At 38.5% G+C, this 19,443-nt stretch overlaps 1 protein-coding gene across 1 annotated transcript in view; it reads right to left on the reverse strand.

Annotated features, from left to right (window-relative positions):
- SCML2 (Scm polycomb group protein like 2) overlaps positions 1 to 19,044 on the reverse strand; it is a gene marked incomplete at its 3' end in the record, with an annotated part of 51,152 nt that extends 32,108 nt beyond the window's left edge. The window contains exons 1-5 of the mRNA XM_079549162.1: positions 18,978 to 19,044; positions 13,316 to 13,386; positions 7,283 to 7,517; positions 3,184 to 3,272; positions 1,561 to 1,804 (exon numbers count right to left, since the gene is read on the reverse strand). Of these exons, the coding sequence (XP_079405288.1) occupies positions 1,561 to 1,804; positions 3,184 to 3,272; positions 7,283 to 7,481 (532 nt within the window). The 5' untranslated portion in view covers positions 7,482 to 7,517; positions 13,316 to 13,386; positions 18,978 to 19,044. The remainder of the gene's footprint in view (positions 1 to 1,560; positions 1,805 to 3,183; positions 3,273 to 7,282; positions 7,518 to 13,315; positions 13,387 to 18,977) is intronic.
- Positions 19,045 to 19,443: the final 399 nt, after the last annotated feature.

Genomic DNA, 19,443 nt, shown 5'->3' on the forward strand with positions numbered 1-19,443 from the left:
TCTCAAAACACTGTTCATTTTCCAGCACTGAAACTGGAGTAGACTAAACAATTTCATAATGCTTCTTTTCAGAAGATGCAATTGGAGTCAGCAATTTAAATGGTCACAAAAAAGTATCTTAAAAAAAAAAGTACATCACCTATTTACACAATCCCTTTTGTGCATCCCTTTTTGTATATATCCCTTTTATTTCTCCTCAGTTGACACAAACTAACTTATCATAAAAACAGACTTTATTCATGACCCCTCAAGACAAAGCCAGCCTTCTGAAGAAGCTGAGGCATGCACTTTGCAGACTGGGAACAGAGATACATTGAGGCTGTAATCACTTTGAGACTCTGCACTATTTTGATCAAATGTATACTGTCTTCCTCCTCACTTCCCCCTCCCTCCTCACCACAGATCTGTACCTGCACATCTTTGATCTGCCAGCACTGCTACACACATCATTGCTCCCTGGCTGAAATCTGGAGCGTGGGCTAAACTAAATTACAGTTACTGTGACCTAATGGCCATGACTGCAGACAGCAATTACGGACAGGCAGGTGAGGGCAAGGTCTCAGAGGAAACAAGCAGCTAAGAAAGGAACTCTTTATCACCTAGATATTCCATACACTCTTGATCCATTGGCAAAGGATTGAGAAAAATAACAGAGGAAAAAGTAGGAGGAAATGACTGATTTCTTGTCTCGTTGCTTCTATTCCTTTTGTACTTCAGTGGGAGCTGGAACCAGTCTGCTTGTTCCTTACCTAACACCAGCTGTGAAAATGTTTGCCATTAGAACAACTTATTCTGATGAACCATATTGAAGCACTGAACTAAAATATGGCCCTCCCCATAAAAATCTTAATTTCTGTCAAATGTGAAGAGAGAAAAGGTAGCAGAGCCCAAACAGTTTGACAGAAAAATCTTGCATTACAGAAAGACAAGAGTAGAAGAGGAATTACCTTCAGGATATTCCTCTTTATTTAATCTCCCATTTTTCCAGGGTAGGTGGCTGAACATTACAAAGCAAGGTTGCCACAATTTAAATGGTCTCTATTACCAAACATATTCATAACCATAAATTAAAAAATGAGGATGATACATTCAGAACAGGCAGCTTCAAGGCAGAACTCGAGAGTATGAAGCAAAAACCTTCTAAAAACACAGTTTAAACCAACAGTCTTAGCAGTTAGCTTAATACAAAGTGCTGCTGAAGAGGATATATTGTTGTCGTTAAAAATGATCATTTAACTATTGTAAAACCAACAGCAAACCTAGCTTAAGTCCAACATTCTTCACAAGCGCACAAAAAAAACCCAAACAAGATTACCAGAAGCCCTTCTCACAGTAAAATACTAACTAAAATATTTCCAGAGTTGCCACAAACACAGAAACTTGCTTCCCAGAAACTATCCTATTTGCTTTAAACTACATAAAGAAAATTTAACAATATTTCGCCCTGCTCAGCTACTCACAAATCAAATCTCCGTTCTTATCTGCATACAGCCAGCTGGTTTTTAAAATTCTGCTGTAATTGAGGGAAAAACAATTAAGCAATATTATTAACCATCTTACCATTGTTCCCTGGTGGTTGTAATGCATCTCCTGTCAAGCTACACCATCCAACTGGGAAAATATCACGAGAATCACATCTGCACCAATAGTCAAATGCTCCTCTCCAGCCATCAAAAGTAACAAAAACTTCATCTCCTTTAACATCTCCAATGGTTGCTGGGCAAATCAAGTATGGGTTCTTTCTGTCTATGGCTTCAAGCTTCATTCCAACTTTAAAGCAGTTTGTCGCAGGTTTGGGTGGTTCCTACAAAAGTAAGATTGGTAGAATATTTGTGTTCGCATGATCCGTTAAAAACAGAAGTCAGAAAACCTCTATTTTTTCTTCAACATTCTTATTTCTGAGTACTATCAAAAAGTTACAGCGGATATTCAAAGACACTCACTGGTGTGTCACATTTGCTTTTCCTCTCGTGCTTCATAAAAATCTAGATTCTGTTCCCACAAACACAGTTGGGATAATTAGCAAAATTCCCCATGTCAGCAAGGCTGTGCCGAAAGTATTTACATAAGCAATAGGTTGCACCCAATACATTATGCCTGGGCAGCAGGACAGCAAAGGCACTAACGTGAAATTATCACATGCTAATAAAGAAGAGAAGATTTGCAGGGAATGGGTATTTCTGGGGCTGATAAATGTCTTGTAAAAGCTTCATCTCTCAATTAGTCCATGAAAAATTCATTAGCATTGGACATTATTTATAGGCCTCTATTAACCAAGCCTGACTCAAACCAATTCCAAGTGGACAAAAGAGAAACAAGAAAAAAAAACAAGCAAAAATGTACCTACAGTGCAGAGGTGGTGACACAAGGGAGCCTGCATTACCACCTCAACCTTAGGAACCTCAGCCTCCAAAAAACAATCATCTCAGTCATGCTGATAGGCTAACACAGGGAAGTTTGGTTCAACACACCTCAGAAAACTACATAAAGTTAATCATGTAAGTAACATGGCAGGTCAGGAAATGAACTCTCTCTTACTGACATACATTTATATGTCATTCCCAGTATCAGAAATGAAGCCATTCTCTTTGGCAGCACCGTAACAAAAAAAAATGAAGATGTCATTTTAATATTACTATTGTTCTATATGTACTTTTTCATGTTTCAGTGCAGTTTACTTAATAGTTTAAAAAAAACCAGGCAGAACAGCTTTTTCTACTGTCAACAACTTTCTCATTAGATTTCAAATGATGAGTAATGCACCCAATTAAAACATTTAACAAAATGTTTCCAAGCACTATTTTATTCCAATGATTCCTTTTCTAAGAAAAAAACAATTTACTCTTGTGCATAATCACAACACGAGTATGATGCTTTTAAGAAATGTGAGACAAGGCATCATGTCTTCAATCCATGACACAAAAAACATGCTAACATTTTTCTAAATAACACAGCAAACTTTAAAAGTCTCGACTCAGAAAAGGAGATACCCATCCAATGGACTGGAAGCAGACCACCTCTTCTCTAGTTTTGTACCTTGCCGATCCATTTCAAAGCAGTTTTAAATAACAGTTGCCTTCTTGTGCTGCAGCCAATAGGCAATATCTGGGCATTCTCACTAAAAAAATGCAACCAGAGATCAATGGATATAAGCATGTATACTAGCAGACCTTTTCTCCTTACCTTCTTAAAGAACGCCGCAGGTGCCATTTCAGCTCCATTCAGAGTTCTTAAGAGAAACATTGGCCAAGAAGATGCATTCATCTGGAATCCTAAGTAACAAATAAATTACTTGTGTATAACATCCCTACATTCAGTTTGTAAAATATGGGAGGAAAAAGATATAAAATTGGCTTTACTACTGCCTGACTCCCTCTACTTTGGACTTGAAGAGACAAAACAGAAGTAAATAAGAAGGCCCAAATAGAGGAGCTGTTGGTACAGAAATCTGCGCACTGCATGCCCATTTTGAATGGTTTGCTTACAGAATCAGTCACTGTTAGTTTGTGATTTGATAGATAAACATTTAAGAACTGTCCAACATATGATTTTTAGCACAGGAGATGACCAGGTCATCCCACACAGTCCCTGCCTCAGTGGAACTTCCCAATCAGAATGAAATCAGAAATAACTCAGCTTACTTTACAAGGCCACTTCTCATTCTCAAATGACTTCCTCAGCTCCAGATTCCTTCATTTACTGAAGAGAGACTCTTATTTTCAAGGCTGTTTTAAATCTTTCATCAGATCAGATCAGAAAAGATGATGACCAATTGGTTTCTTCTCCCCCAACCATAAAAATAAATAAATATTCTTAACAAAGAACACATAATAGTGAAGCAGAAACATATAATGGCTGCAATAGATGTGTATATCATTGAAAAATGCAAACTAGATGTTTCTACTCTAGCATCCTTCATTAAACAAGTGAATAAAAAGTACAAACAGTAATCAGATTTGTTCAGCTGAACTACTTGATACAAGCAGAACACGTTTGGCTGAAAATATTCTCATTCCAGATAATCTTCCTTCAGAATCAACTACTTTCCAGTTAAAAAAAAAAAAAAAAAAAGCATACAGTAAAACCAAAAATACCCCCTTTACACTGTTTTACTCCATCTTTTACAGTTACATGCTGGGCACAATTTTACAGGCAAATAGACATAGAGAGAATTGGAAATCTCTCCATAAAGCAGTTACTACCAGAATCTGCCAGGAACTGATGAGCTCCCTCACAACTGAACCATGAAGAGCCTCTTGGAAGAATGCCACTAGAAAGGTGGAATGTATTCACAATTCTTGATCAGTTAAATCATTAAGTAATCTAAAATTGAATTACGTGGATTATATTTTTTAATTGCTCTTCAAATTACAGCTTTCAGCTATCTTTAGCCGAATAAAAGTTTATGCACTGGAACTACCTACACAACACCTAAATTAATAAAAAGCTCACAACTGAGAAATGGTGTCATAATTTGAAGACTACTGAGCTGATTATCAGTCTTGGTTTCATACCAGAGTCTTTAAACAGTCTAAAGACATGTGATTACTGAAACACAGTATTCCTAACCAGCTAGCGCAGAAAAGACACATACACAAAGAAAGAGGAATGAAAACTAAACAGTTTCAATTAACTTCACTTGGCCTATAAATTGTGCTGGTAAAAACACGGTAAATATTACCTTTATCAGAATTTGCTGAGAACATTAAGTTCTCAAAACCATAAAAGATCACCTATGTAAAACAGAAGACAAAACAGGAACCCTTTCCTACATTAATCATTTTCTAAAAAACCTTATGTAACATACATAATTAAAGCTATGCAAAGATGAGGTAGGAGGGAGTATTTTAACTTGTTATTATGAGAGAAATAGAACATTAATATCCAGAAGGTTCCCTACCACTCAGGAAAAAAATAAAATAAAATCAGTTGCTTAAATGTCTAACAGGAGGTAATTATACACCCAATTAGCTCCCAGCTTTGCCCAGGAACAGGATGCTGTAAAGCTGCCAAGAAGGCTTTTTCAAAAATTTATCTAGGTATGCCAGAACGCTTCATTGCTGGAGTTCAGCCTATCTCCAGAAAAATCTAAGACAGGAGGGAAAAAATAATGGCATTTGCATTCTTTTCTGAATAACTGCAATTGTTCTGAGGGCAGGTAAACTTACATTCCTGGATGTAGGGAAACATCTGCTTGTTTGGGGCTGCTCTAAAAGTAGCCTGTGCCAACAGAGTAAAAAATAGTATCCAAAGAAAAAGCATCAACCCTTCAACTACTGATCTCAGAAAGTTTCTCTTCTTAATGGCTCAACTTTCTTCATTACTCAGAATCCAGAGTTGCTTAATTCATCAGGGCCAGTTTAGAAACACATTTCTAAAAGCTATACGTCACACATACAAACAGCTGAAAGAGTAGATACGCTCTTTTCTTTTACAGCCCTTGTTCATGTTGGTACGACTGCATTCATTCTAGAAGGTTCTACGAAGAACCTTCAGAGAGGCTAAACAGTCATTTCTCAAAAACAAAATAAAAATAAATCAGAATCTTTTCCCTTCAGTGTCAAGAAATGCAAATGTTTTCATTCAAGCCCTCTACATTCACAAGAAAAAGAGATTAAAAGAAAAAAAGCCTTTTTGAGCTGAGACTGTATCTATCTCAAATAATACCTTTGGTGGACTGGTATTCTAGCTGCATTATCTTACGTTTCTCTAAAGCAGCACAACAGCACAAAAATATCTACCCTCACGATCTACATGAAGCAACTTACTGCTTAAGTGAACTCCCACTGTATCAGTTTGCCTGTCTCCAAGCTAATCAAGTTTTGCACTGCAATGAAATTACACTTTCCACTTTACTTTTCTAACAGAAGATCTGAAATCTATTAACAGATACAGTAGAAGAGTTTCCTCAGGTCAGTAAGAGAAAGCACAACAACCTTCCCAACCTCAGTGATTCCATAATTCTATCAGAAGAAGTTGGAAAAATTTCTTCTCTGAAAGAACGGTGAGGCAGTGGCACAGGCTGCCCAGGGCAGGTGGTGGAAAAAAAGGGTATCTGATACATTAAGTGACATGGTTTGGTGGTATGATGGTTATAGGTTGATGACAGGACTAGGTAATCTTTAATTAATTAAGATGAAAGTTGGTCATTATTTTTTCCGTTTTTGAAAAGCAGAACTATTTTCAAACTAATAAGAAACATCATTTTATTTAAAGATTTCTGTACCCAGAAGTGTAAGCTCTACCAAACACAGTAGAAAAATGTAGATCTAAATATACAGATTAATCACAGCAGAGAAAAATGATGCCACAGTTATATTACTCACAGTAGTTGGTCAAAATTAATTTTGAGTATTCATTGTGTAGCAAGGAATTCTTTTGTATAGCTCCCTGTTTAATAAACTTCCTCAATTAGTTTTCACTAAGCTCAAGCACTACTTCTCAGTTTGGGGAGGCACACTGTTGTGGCTCATACTGCTCACGGAAGGCAAAAAAAAAATCTGCAGACTATTTCTCAGCGTAGGACATCTGAATCCTTGCTCATGAGCATTTGTCGTGCTCGCAAACCACTCACAACAAATTGATCAAACATCCCCCTCTTGTGTCAGCTTGAGGAAATGAGAAACACACGCAGTTTGCTACAGCTCTGGAGCGCCCCTTTCCTGATGCAATATTGTTGTTCGCTTTCCCAGATTGCAGTTTGTTTGGAGCACCCAAGAAAATTGAGTATTTGATTCAGGTTGTCCTGAACTGTACACACTTTATGCAGTCCAGCTGAGCACTGCACACTTGGCTTAATAGCAAGTGTCTTCTACTGGGCCACTCCACCTTACTGAAGAGGAAAAAAGGATATTTTGCCTTACCCAAAATTTAGTCCTTATTAAGTTCCACTAAAAGGGACATGGACAACAACAACAAGCAATAAAATATTGTATCCATACACACTCATAAGGTAGGGTGTGTATATCAGTGAACAGTTTCAGAATGGGCACATGACAGTATCTCAGAATTACAAAAGCTGACAGGCACTACAATTTAATACTAAGAGACTTCATTAAGTAACTAAAGCTAAAAAGCAATTATTCTGCTCATTCTTATTTCAAAAGACTAACCTGATCAAAAAAGAAGAAAAAAGTCACAATCCACTTACCCGAAATTAGTTCACTTACCTCTCCTTTAGAGTCAAATAATTCTTTGGTGACATGTTAGTACCACTGAATTTGCCAAGACAAAAACACCAGCTCTGCTCCATAGACATTAGTTCAGAAGCTTTGTTTCTTACCAAGTGGAGGCTGCAGCATGCCCCCCTTCTTCTCACAGGTCCCGATGGGCTGTATATCTGAGGAGTCCACCAGCCTCCAAAAATCATTTTTGTTGTCACTTCCATCGAGTCGCAACCTTAGCCTGGCCCCAGTGATTCCAATTATCGTAGCTATGCAAACCGAGGTAACGTTGCGAGGATCACGGGCTTCCAGTTTCATGCCAACTTTGAAATCATTTGTAGGTGGAATTCTGGACTACAGTAAGAGATAAAAGACTTTTTGTTGTTGTTTGCATTGCTAAATTGCCAGCCAGTTCAATATACAGCTTTCATTCATCCAGATATTTCATAGAAGTGGGTAAATATAAAGAAGCCTTTGAACTTCCAGCGTTTAGCAGTAAATCAGAAAAGGAGATTGGACCACCTCCCAGCAGCATAATTTCAAATATTTGATGCTTCTGCTGCATAAACACAACTGATTTTTTAAAACATAGGCAGAGCCAGGATGGGTAAGACGGGAATATTGCAAAAATATGAATACAAAGATGGAGAAGGAATGAATAATACTCAAAGCGAATGGGAAACAAAAACAAGAATATCAGGAAACATGACAACTCTTAAAAATAAAGAAACAAATATCAGAGCAAACAATATTTATTAGTTTTTAACTCATAAGAAATACAATAATATTTTGCAAATTAAAACAAAACTTGGACGCTCTTGCGCTAGACACAATGAAGGTTTCAGGCAAGAATGTTTCTTCACCAAAAAAAGCTTACAGTACAAAGAAAGAAACAGAAAAAGGAATTAATGTTAAATGCATTTTAAAGAAAGGAAACAGTCTACAGTCACAAAATCCTGTGCAAAGACAGGAACTGCAGCTTGAGCTTATTCACAGAGAACTGAGTACATTCACACACACACACACACACACACACACACTGAAATGCCAATTTAATTAACAGGCATCAGATTCTTGAAAAAAAAAGATGCCAGCACAAGGAAGAGATGATGAATGCAATTTGGTCTTTCAGCTGAATTTTTCTGTTACAAATTACAAGTTAAAAAAGGAGAATATTCTTTAGTGAGCTATTACGAGGAACACAGAGAAGTTCACATAACAACAAACACAGGCAGAGATCAGCTGGATTACAGTCCGAATGCTTGCCTAATGGAACCCTGTAGGCAACAACATCACCTTACAACGATCACAATCTTGTATCAAGACTAACTGGTATTATATGACTCACCTTGGCTCTAGTGGGATTCTAGAACAATCTTAAGGAAAGTAGAAAGATATCTCCTCACTTTCAGCCTGAATTTATTTGTAGAAACTTTTACCAATACTGTACTTCCAGTTCTCTCTACATCTTTGAAAATACGAAAAAAAATCTGCAGTGTATTTCCATGTGGCAACCTGATCCCTTCTGATCAATCTTTCCTCAAGTTAAACAAGCCAAACACTGAGGTTTCTCGTAGGAGAGGAAGACTTCTCCTGGAAGCCTGCCTCTGTACCTCATCTAGGTCAAAGCTGCTCCCAAAAGCAGATGCCAAAAATGGCAGCCTTCCACTTGCCATTTTACCCCTGCAGCAAACACAACCTGAAACACAGGAGGCAGGCAGAGGGCTCACAAACATGGGCATTCACATTCACAAGATGCACACATCCCTTGCCACACCTGTCTGGTCAGGTCTGGTAGGGAACTGTACTAAGTACGCAGGGTGCACCTGTATGCCTCGGTACACAGAAAAGGGCTGAGGAATTCTGCTACCTAAGCAAGTATTGGTGATATTTTGCCTCCACAGCACTTAATAATTAAAAACGTATCTTGCTCTGTCTTTTCGATGGCGTGCAGGTGCAGTGTTCCAAGCAGATCCCAGATCAACAGCAGGAGCCCTGGAGGAGCCAGAACTCAAAAACCAAGGAGACAAGCAATACTCAGTGAGCACTGAGGGCAGCATCTGCCAGTGCTGCATTTAGACAGCAGGCTGTCTGAAAGGGGAGACTGAGCATATTAAATTTAAAGGGCAATTCAATTTCAGGACATTGCTTGTCCAGCTGTTATTTTCTACAACCATGAAAGACAACTGAAATTGAAAAATTAGGGAGTTTGTTTTTTTTTTGAAGGAAAAGTGAGCCTGTTTAAATAACAACAACTCAAGGCACAGTTCTAAAAGGTAACTCCTCCATACCAGTTCTTATCATGTAGTAAAATAACAAAACCAGCTATTTAAGAGCTTTCCTTGAAGCTCTATTCTAACCCAAAGGGGCTGAGCTGTTAATATTTAAAATTTTCAGCTGCTTGAAAAGAAGAGTTTAGGGGTAAGAGAATGAGATGTAGAATGCTTCAGAATTTCAGGGAGTCATTAAAAATAACGAAGAGTGACAAAAAAATTCTAAATTAAGATAAATACTTTAATCAATTCCTATTAGCAGTCTATGCCTGTACTTTAACTTATGGTAGAGACTTTAATCTATTGCTCCCCAGGTCATTTTTAATTACTATAACATGTAATATTCCCACAAGTCACAATTTCTGGATATAACAGTCAAATAAAGCTCTCTGCTTGTTTTTTGGCTGGCCACAGCAGTGTCTTCCTTTCATTACACAGAGTGACAACAACATGTACAATTCATGTGTAACCCAGCAGTAGTCAAATTAGTCCTACATGAAGCTCAAGCACTTTAGTTTCTAAAATCCTCAAACATTAATTAGCAAGAAGAGCTGGCTCTGCAATAATTAACACTGCATATTACTTCCTACTTAAAGGTCAAATCCTACAAGTGTAGTTTGAATATGCAAATTGTTTGGAAATTTGCTATGCACAGACATGAAGGCTCTTCTTTCCAACCCACACACTCGTAAAGTAAATCCAAGTCACTCAGATATATCTTAGCCCATGTTATTTAAACACCTTTATTTGGGATGCTATTTTTTTGTATGGTTAAGGCTTCCCAAGCATCATTTGCAAAGAAGTCAACACACAAAAGAGACAAGGAAAGGCTTCCGAGCAGCTTTCTGCTACAGCTACATATCTCAAGAGTGTATGCTCTGGTCATCATGGTCTACAAGGTATGAATACAGCACTAACTTAGAATGACCAAGAAATAGACCACTGCCCTATTCCTACCCAAGCAGGGCTTGGGGTCTCCGCCTTGAGCTGGTATCTACCACAAAAAACACATACTGAGAATGATAAATTATAGGTGAGCCATCCAAAAATAGCCATAGACTTTGCTATTCTTAGCCCTCTCTCATTGAAAGCAGCACAAGAGAGGTATTTTGTCCTTTATCCTCATCTCCTGAAGCGAAAGTTGAAATTCAAGACATAATATGAAGAAATGCTACCATCTGCTTTCATCTTTCTCTGTTCTCCATTCCTGCAAATTACTTCAGGTAACCAGTATGATGATTCCTCTCCTCATATTATTAGTCCAGGTCTTCAGATTATTCCTTTGTTGCTTTTTGCTTGGTCTCCACTGGAAGCCACTATCACAGTACTACGAGACTGCCAACAAACCCTAGAAGTTATCTTTCTGGACACTCCAACCTAGTAAACCACGTATACGCTGCTTCTCACATAAATTATAGTTCTACCAACCTGAACTACCCAATTCCTTCAGCACCTATCTACTCAATGCATGGAAGGTGCACCTACTGAAACTCATCCTACATAATTTTTCACAGCTAAGTCAGACACTGCAACTTCAGAACATACTAGATCCCAGCTGCTCCTACAGAAAGAAAAACGCCTTCAGAGGTTGATTCATTCTCCAAAGAGCAGAATAAATGAAGATCATTAGCTCATACAAGATGGTAGATTTAAACTGCATCAGTAAATACATATAAAATCATCACGCAGGGGGAAATCAAACTTGTAGAGCACAACGTAAAGCAGCACACTAAGTACCCTTTGTACAAACTCCTTAATATCTCTCACTGAATGACAATACTGAATTCTAGTAACTTGAGACTGTAGTTACACATGCATACTCTTCAGTGACCTCAATCTTTTTAATTCTTACATTTGAAACGCTTAACTTTAGTCACCCTCCATCTTTTGACAGCAGAAGTACACTAAGTTCAGGGACAAATTGTTTTCCTTATTATAGATCCAATATTTCCTTTATATTCTACCACAGAATGATTTCAGTTGAAGAAACCTTAAAGATCACCTAGTTCCAGCTCTCCTGCCAAGGACACAGATACATGCCACTAAAATAGATTGCCGAAACCCCCATGCAGCATGACCCTCAACTCTTCCAGCAATGGGGCATCCACACCTCCTCTGGGCAGCCTATTCCAGTGTCTCACCACCCTCACAAGGAAGTGTTTCCTCCTTATATTCAGTTTAAATCCACTGTCTTTTAGTTTAAAACTATTGTCCCTTCTGCCACTACAAGTTCTGGTAAAAAGTCTGTCTTATAAATTTTTTAATGTATTCTTTAAACTCCAGTACCTGTTATCACTATCTATTTTTGAAGCCATCGTGCTACCAGAAAACCATAATGCAGTTGCCATCACTGAAATCTGGTAGGCATGGTCATCAATGACTACTAGCTGTTCAGGAGTTTTTCTGGTTGATCCACATGTAGAAGCCATTTTGATCTTTCATTTTGTTCTAGATGGGCTCAAGCAGTGGGCCCTGGAGAACCTCATAAGGTTCAATAAATCCAAGTGCAAGGTCTTTCAACTGGATCACATCAACCCCCACTACCAATAAAAGCTGAAGGACAAAAGGATGGAGCATAGCCCTGCCAAAAAGGACCTGAGGATACTAAGTGATGGCAAGCTGGGCATGAGCCTGCAATGTGCCCTTGTAGACCAGAAAGCCACCCATATCCTGGGCTGCATCAAAAGAAGTGTGGCCAGCAGGGTGAGGGAGGTGATTCTGGGCTGGCGAGACCTCACTTGGAGTACTGCATCCTGATGTAGAGCCCTCAGTACAGGAGAGAGCTGGACCTGTTTGAGTGTCCAGAGAGACACTGAGAGAGAGGGGGCCTGTTCGGTCTGGAGAAGAGAAGGCTCTGAGGTGACCTGATGGCAGCCTTTCAATATCTAATGGGGGATTGCAAGAAGGGGACAGACTTTTTAGCAAGGTTTGCTGTGACAAAACAAGGGGAAGCAGTTTCAAGCTGAAACAGGAGATTTAGATTGGGCATAAGGAAGAAGGTTTTGTTTTTTTTTTTATGATAAAGGTATTGAAGCTCTGGAACAGGATGCCCAAACAGCAGGTAGATGCCCTGTCCCTGGAGACATTCAAAGTCAAGCTGGATGGGGCTCTGAGCACACTGATCTAGCTGTAGGTGTTCCTGTTCTCTGCAGGAGAGTTGGACCAGATGACCCTTAAGGAACCTTTCCAACTCAAACGATTCTATGATTACACCTTGGTAAGAATCATCCTGATCTGAAAGAGTTAAAACGCAACATATTTCATGGAACCATAGAATGATTTTTCACTGAGAGGTGGTGAGGTGCTGGTACAGACTGCCCAGAGAGGTTGTGGGTACCCCACCCCTGGATGCATTCAAGGTCAGGTTGGATGGGGCCTTGGGCAACCTGATGATCTAGCACATGATCTACTGACTACCCACTCTGCCTTTGGTGTGGGGGGGGGTGGGTTGGAACTTGATGATCCATGGAATCCCTTCCAATCCAATCCATATGATTTGAGTATTTGGGAGGTTCAAAAAATAAGTGGTAAATAACTTTTCCAGCATGCACAAAAAAATATATACATACATTTTGTACATCTAATACCTAGCCAGAATTGAAAGGACTCCTACAGTTACAGATTGGTGGAAGGCTCCTTTCATTATCAGCTAAATTTTAATTCCCACAGTAATCCTCTAATATTATTAAAAAAAAAAAAAAAAAAAAAAAAAAACCAGTTTCAGTTGCTGGTATCTACCAAAAGTTTAAGATACTGATAAACAGAGATCAAAAGAAGTCAAAGTCTGCAAGCAGTCCAAACGTAAAACTTGACATGTAATCATCCCACAGTGAGTGGAATGATTACACACACAGACTTGCAAAATAGTATTTGACATACCTGTTTGAAACAATGTAGAGGGGCAGCTATTGATTCAGTCTCCTTCAGATAATCATCCCAACTAAACTGTTCTGGAAGACATAAGACAAAAAAAAAAAAAAGGACATTTTTGAAAGAGAACATAAATTAAGAGGTGAGCTGGGAAAACGGAGAGCAAAAAACCCACCCAAATATCTGTAGAATATGTTTGTTACCCCAAGAACAGCATTACAATAAAATGAAAACTTAATATAATACACAGCTTTTGAAGTAGCTTTAAGAGTCAACAGGGGAATCACACAACAGGAAAATATGCATATCTACAAGTTCTTCTTTTTGTACTCCACATTTATATATTTTGTGCTCCACATTTACAGATACAAGTCAGGATACCTAGATTCAATTCTCAGCACATTCCTGTAAAAATCACTTCAGTGCTTTTGCATCTTAGCTCCCCATCACTTGAGCAGTGGGACGAACAGCAGCACTGCTATGGTAACTTCAAAGGACTAGTTTAATAATACACAGTAAAAACCACAGACACTCAGCATCTACTGAAATATACGTTGAGAATCAGTATCCCCAGTCCACTATAAATCAAAAGAATCAGCATTACATTCCAACAGCACCTTTGTTTCGTTTCATGAGAAGTTTGATAAAGGTTCCTCTTTGTAAGGTGAATACTACAAGACAAAAACTACCATAGCACAGTTAATGTTTTTGTCCATAAATCATCCAGATGACCTCCTTTGCTTATTTTTCTGTTTGGGCAGCTGGAATCTATCTGATGTTCCTGTAAAGCAGATCATAAATGAACCCCAAAATAGTGCAACGATGCCACCCAGTGGTTCAATCAGCGATAACTTCACAGAGCAAAATCTTCACAACGGTGGAGAAACTGCATTGCGTCTGCCAGTAAAAACACTACTGGACAAACACAGTGCCTCAAGCAGAAGAGAACCATCCTCTTGATCCACTAAGATCTTCAGTTTTTGGCACAGCAGCCTCAAAAGGGTATGAAGGATTGGTCCTCGACTCTGCAGAGGGCATACAGTTGTTAACTAAGTAACAAGTAAAAAAATAATTCAAAACTTGATAATTCAGCAAACTGAACTGCAGTTAGGCTGGTAACAAAGATGTTTACATAGGGCACCTTGGAAGCCTGTATATTTAGTCATAAAAACCTTAATTACATGTTTATACACTTGCACTGATTTTGTATTACTCACAAAAGGTATTAACTTTAAAAATGCATTAAGATACTTTTAGGAGGGTATGTTTAGGAGGGTATGTTCTGGAAATGGTCCTTCAGAGTATTCCTAAGAAACCTGCCTCCAGATCCATTGCTCCTTTCTTTGAAAAGCCATGGAGGACACAAATACCAAAAGTAATAATTAACTGCTTTCTAAGTCTCACCTTATAAAAATAGCCTTTGAATCTAAAAATAAAATTGCCACTATCGATTGACTTGTGATTAAAAAATTATTTTTCAAAGTAAACTTTAATGTACTCAGTTCAATAAAATTAACCCAGAGGTTAATTTCACACAGGGGGTGGTGAGGCACTGGAACAGGTTGCCCAAGGAGGTTGTGGATGCCCATCCCTGGAGGCATTCAAGGCCAGGCTGGATGTGGCTCCGGGCAGCCTGGTCTGGTGGTTGGCAACCCTGCACATAGCAGGGGGTTGAAACTGGATGATCATTGTGGTCCTTTTCAACCCAAGCCATTCTGCGATTCTGTGAACCCTACCAAAATGTTAATTATGTTCCAGCTATTCCAGCTCTAACTTGATACAATATTGTAATTACGAACCACAGCACTGTTGTGGTAGGACCAGGCAATGTAGATACTTCAGAGACAGCACGTTCCAAGAGGAGGGACAGCATCTACATCCTCTGAAAATACTATATCTCCATAGCTGCATTTCCCAAAATGATTTCAGTTGTTGTAACATGACTTTAAATTTGGTGGGATGTCCAGAAAGTACAGAGGAAAACAAATGGGTTTGCTTTTCAGGGAGTATTTGCTAGAAAGCTACATAAGGTAACACAACAGCCAGCTGCACCTAAAACCATAAGGAAAACAATATTGCTTCGCTCCTTACTTTAAATGCAGGATATTAAAAACCCTTCCCTCAAGCATAAATGACCTAGTTTACATTAGGACCACTCCAACTGTGAAGATATGCTACAGTAAAGCAAATGCCTCAGATGCAGAGCTACTTATCATTTAATTGCTGCAGTCATAGAAAAGAGGAATGAAAGAATATCTCAACATGTAAGATGGTTACTTAGGAAGACAGTAACATGGAAAAAAAAAAAATCTCTATCCAAAAATCTCTACCTAAAAAGTAAAGAAACAGTTGTTTTCTACATATTTCTAATTCTAAAGCCCCTGAAAACACACAACTTCTGAGAAATTGAAGAGAAAATTAGTTCACACTGAATGATTTAACATGCATTCTCCTTCCCACTCAACCTGTAGGCTGAATTAAACAGCTCAAGAAAAACTGTCATGCAACAACACAGACAACTCTTGCAACCCACAAGCAAAGTGAAAATGAGAGAGAAAAAGGAATTTTCATGCTGAAGAACAAATCAGCATATATTGGGAACAAGGAAAAGAAAAAAAAAGAAAAAAAAAAAAAAAAAACACAAAACCTGAAGGTAATCAGGACATTTTGTAAAAAAAAAATTAGGTAGTTTATAGCCAGCACAGGAGTGGGATTCTAAACAGTGATCCAAGACCATCAGCATGCCCAAACAGCCTCATTATTTAAACAAACAAATAACAACAAAACAAAAGAAAATAAGTTTATGCCACAGTTGCCTACAATAGCACTGGTTTACAGTCAATGATCTGTGGGTTAACAGTACTTGCTGTCTTGCTGTTTGTACAATTCTGTGCCAATACCCTAGCACTTCTAGTGGGCTTTGCCCATTACAAACTAACTTAAGCTACTAGAAGGGACCCTAGGATGCCTCCAGTTTGGCTGCTCAGAGCAGGTCCCATCACAGCAAGGCTTGCCGAGTTCTGAGTATCTCTGGGTAACCTTTCTGGGCTCCTCTTCTTGGGTTTGATCATCCTTCACACGAAGATTTCTTTCCTCACAGGAAGCAGGAATGTCTCACGTTCCCATGAGTGAAGACAAGATGACCTTCCATTGTGTCTCAGAATTGCATCTGGCCAGATTTTCTTCACAGTCACCTGTCAGGCAGTTGAAATTAGCAAGGTGATCTCCTGTAAGCTTCCTCTTCTTTCAGCTGTGCAAATCATCTGTCTTCTGTTTACATCTTGTGCTTCAGCTCTTTCATGCTGTTGGTGGCATCGAGCATGTCAACGTCTTCTTCACACTGGGGAGCTCAAAACTGAACAAGGTTCTCCAGACACAGTCTCACAGACACCCAAAAGGAGCCAACTTCTCTCAGCCTGCAGCCCACATCTCTGCTAACACGACCACGCATGCAGTTCATGTTTACAACCACAAGAGCACACTGCTGGTTCACGCTCTGCCTGCAGGCCGGTAGCACCCCAGTGGCATCCCATCTGATCCCACGAATGCCCTGTTTCTTGGAGCGTACCCTAATTCTATCTTCTTCTACTGCACACACTGCTTTAGTTTAGTTTGCATCAAAGTTTGACAAATTTTAAATTGAAGACTCAAGTGTAACTTGTAAATAAGTACAGTTCAAGCGTTATTTTTTTTTAGTTTAATATACTGTTATCACAGTCTAAATCCTGTTTAAACAGATGAAGCACCTTGTGCCTTCTCATTTCATCCCTATGTTCCCCTGGTATGTATCTGAGAATTCTGATCCAAATATGCATATTTTCTATTCTTCTTCCCACCACCCCTCTTTGACAAAGATGAAGTTTCCTTTTAATTGTTTTACACACTACTGCAAACATAGCAGGTAAACTGTAAGGTACTTCATATCCTTCTTTGTACCTTGTACTTCTTTTCTTACGTTGGGATCATTCAGCCAGTTTTTCTACTCTTGCCTTTCCCTACCAACTGCAGTCTATTTTTACTTTTTTTTTTCTTCTCTCCTTTTTTTTTTTTTGCTCTTCCCACACCAATGCATCCTTTTCACTGGCCAGAAGAGGTCTCTTCTTTCTGGCCACCAACAACAAATAACACAGGATAAAAACTATCATCTAATCTATAGCTAATCAGAGATCCTAAGCAAGGCACTCCTCTGTAGGTGTTTGACAGAGTTGAGTCCAGATTTCATAAGCAAATTCACTGCTCAGATGAAAAGCATAGTCTCGAGTGGAAGAACTCAGAGAACAGAACAAGGCTTGCCTGCTTAGCACTATTCCTACCCAAAGTTTTTTCAACATACTGTTCTCTAGTGCAGAAAAAGACAAGGAAATTTTATAGTGACTCAGAAATACAGTTATCTTAGTCATACAAGAACAGCACTTTGCTGGTGGGGGCTGTCTCATGGGGCTCCATCTGTCATGTCAGACAACATTTTTTAAAATACAGACATGCCATTCGAGTCCTCCTGTGTAAGCTCCTCTTACACAACTGGAGAGGGGAAGAGAGACACTTTAAGTCATGCAAAGAAGGGCATTCATAAGAGAGAAGAAACTACCACTGATATGCTCCCAAGAAATGGAAGAAAGAAGTCTGACAAATGTAACTGCAGAAAGCGTTACTACGGCTTCCAGAACCAGGATATCACATCTTTATGCAAAAAGACATCGCCTCAACTACCCAGTTATGTTGTTAGTCTCTCACCATGTTCAAAGATATAGTCCTTGACATAGTCAATAACACAACTTCTCAGGTGGCATGAAGTAAAACCTCTGAACCAGACCATCCACTAGGAGTCAGATGGTATGGAAATGTAAGAAGAGCGAAAGTTTAAGTAACCCAGTGATATTTTCCTAACAACTAAGGACTCTTAAACAGATATTCTACTTCAGTCAACAGTACTCATGACATTTCTCACTGCCTCAAACTCAACCAAAGCAAATGCATGAAGAGCACATAAGGATGCTGCTTCTCTCCTACTGCACTTCACAAAAGTGAAATTGCCAACAGTTCCACATATTTCCCAACAGCCCGACGTATATGTCAGCCTATGGCACCTACTGAGGACAACAGAGATTGTATAAGTTTACAAGAAGTTGGCTTGTTTTTGACAACTGTGTAGTTTTCTTCAGTTCATCATCAATAAACTGTTGATTTGAAAACAGAATTTATTTAAAGTAAAATTAGAAACTCAGGCAATTTAATCCAGTTAGCAACATTAAGATCTCAAACTATTAAAACTGAAATTCAACTTTTTTGGCAACAGCACGCATTAACGAAAGAGAAGGTAACTGAGGCAAAAGAGGCATTCAACAGGAGCATACATCATCAGAAGAACAAGGAAATCAGTAAATGATCTTTAAAAAGTGTTTATATTTACACAGTTTTTGATTACATACATCATGAGTACTTGTCTGAGCTAATAAAACTGTCAGATTCAAGCCAAGCAGTTTCAACAGTCATTTGCTACACCAAAACATACTTTGCTAACAGTGAGACAAAAGCAATTGTATGTTTTTAACTAGTCATCAGTTACAGCCAAAGAGACTGAAGGAAAAAAACAGTCTCAAGAGACAGACATTCCAAATATACTTTTCCTTTTAGGTACCTTAACTAATAACCTGACAGCTGCAATACCTACCACTTTTTAAAGACGGGTTGTTTGCCTGCTGATTCTTTCCATCTTTCTCTTTTTTAATTTCCTTTGAATCTAAAAGACAAGATTTCATTACTTCATAAATGTAATACTCTCATCATAATAACATCCAACATAACACAGAATACTTTCAAACAATAGAGAATCTGTCATTCCAAAGACTTTGTTTTATCTATTTCAGTGGATAATAAAAAATAATAAAATATAATAATAAAAAAATAATAAAATATAATAAAAATAATAAAAAATAATAAAAAATTTGTAATACAAATTTAGTGACCACATTATTTTTCTTTCAAAATATACTGAAAAGTACAGCTTGAAAAGATATAGATATAGGAGGAGTAGAATAAGAATAGTCTTCTTTTATCAGTCCACAAATCCTCCACCACAGTTCAGTGAGGAGACAAGTTAGGCCCTGGGCTCTATGCGGGACAGGACGTGGCATTCT

This window comes from Tetrao urogallus, assembly GCF_951394365.1.
Source record: "Tetrao urogallus genome assembly, chromosome: 1".
NCBI classification, from domain to species: Eukaryota; Metazoa; Chordata; class Aves; order Galliformes; family Phasianidae; genus Tetrao; species Tetrao urogallus.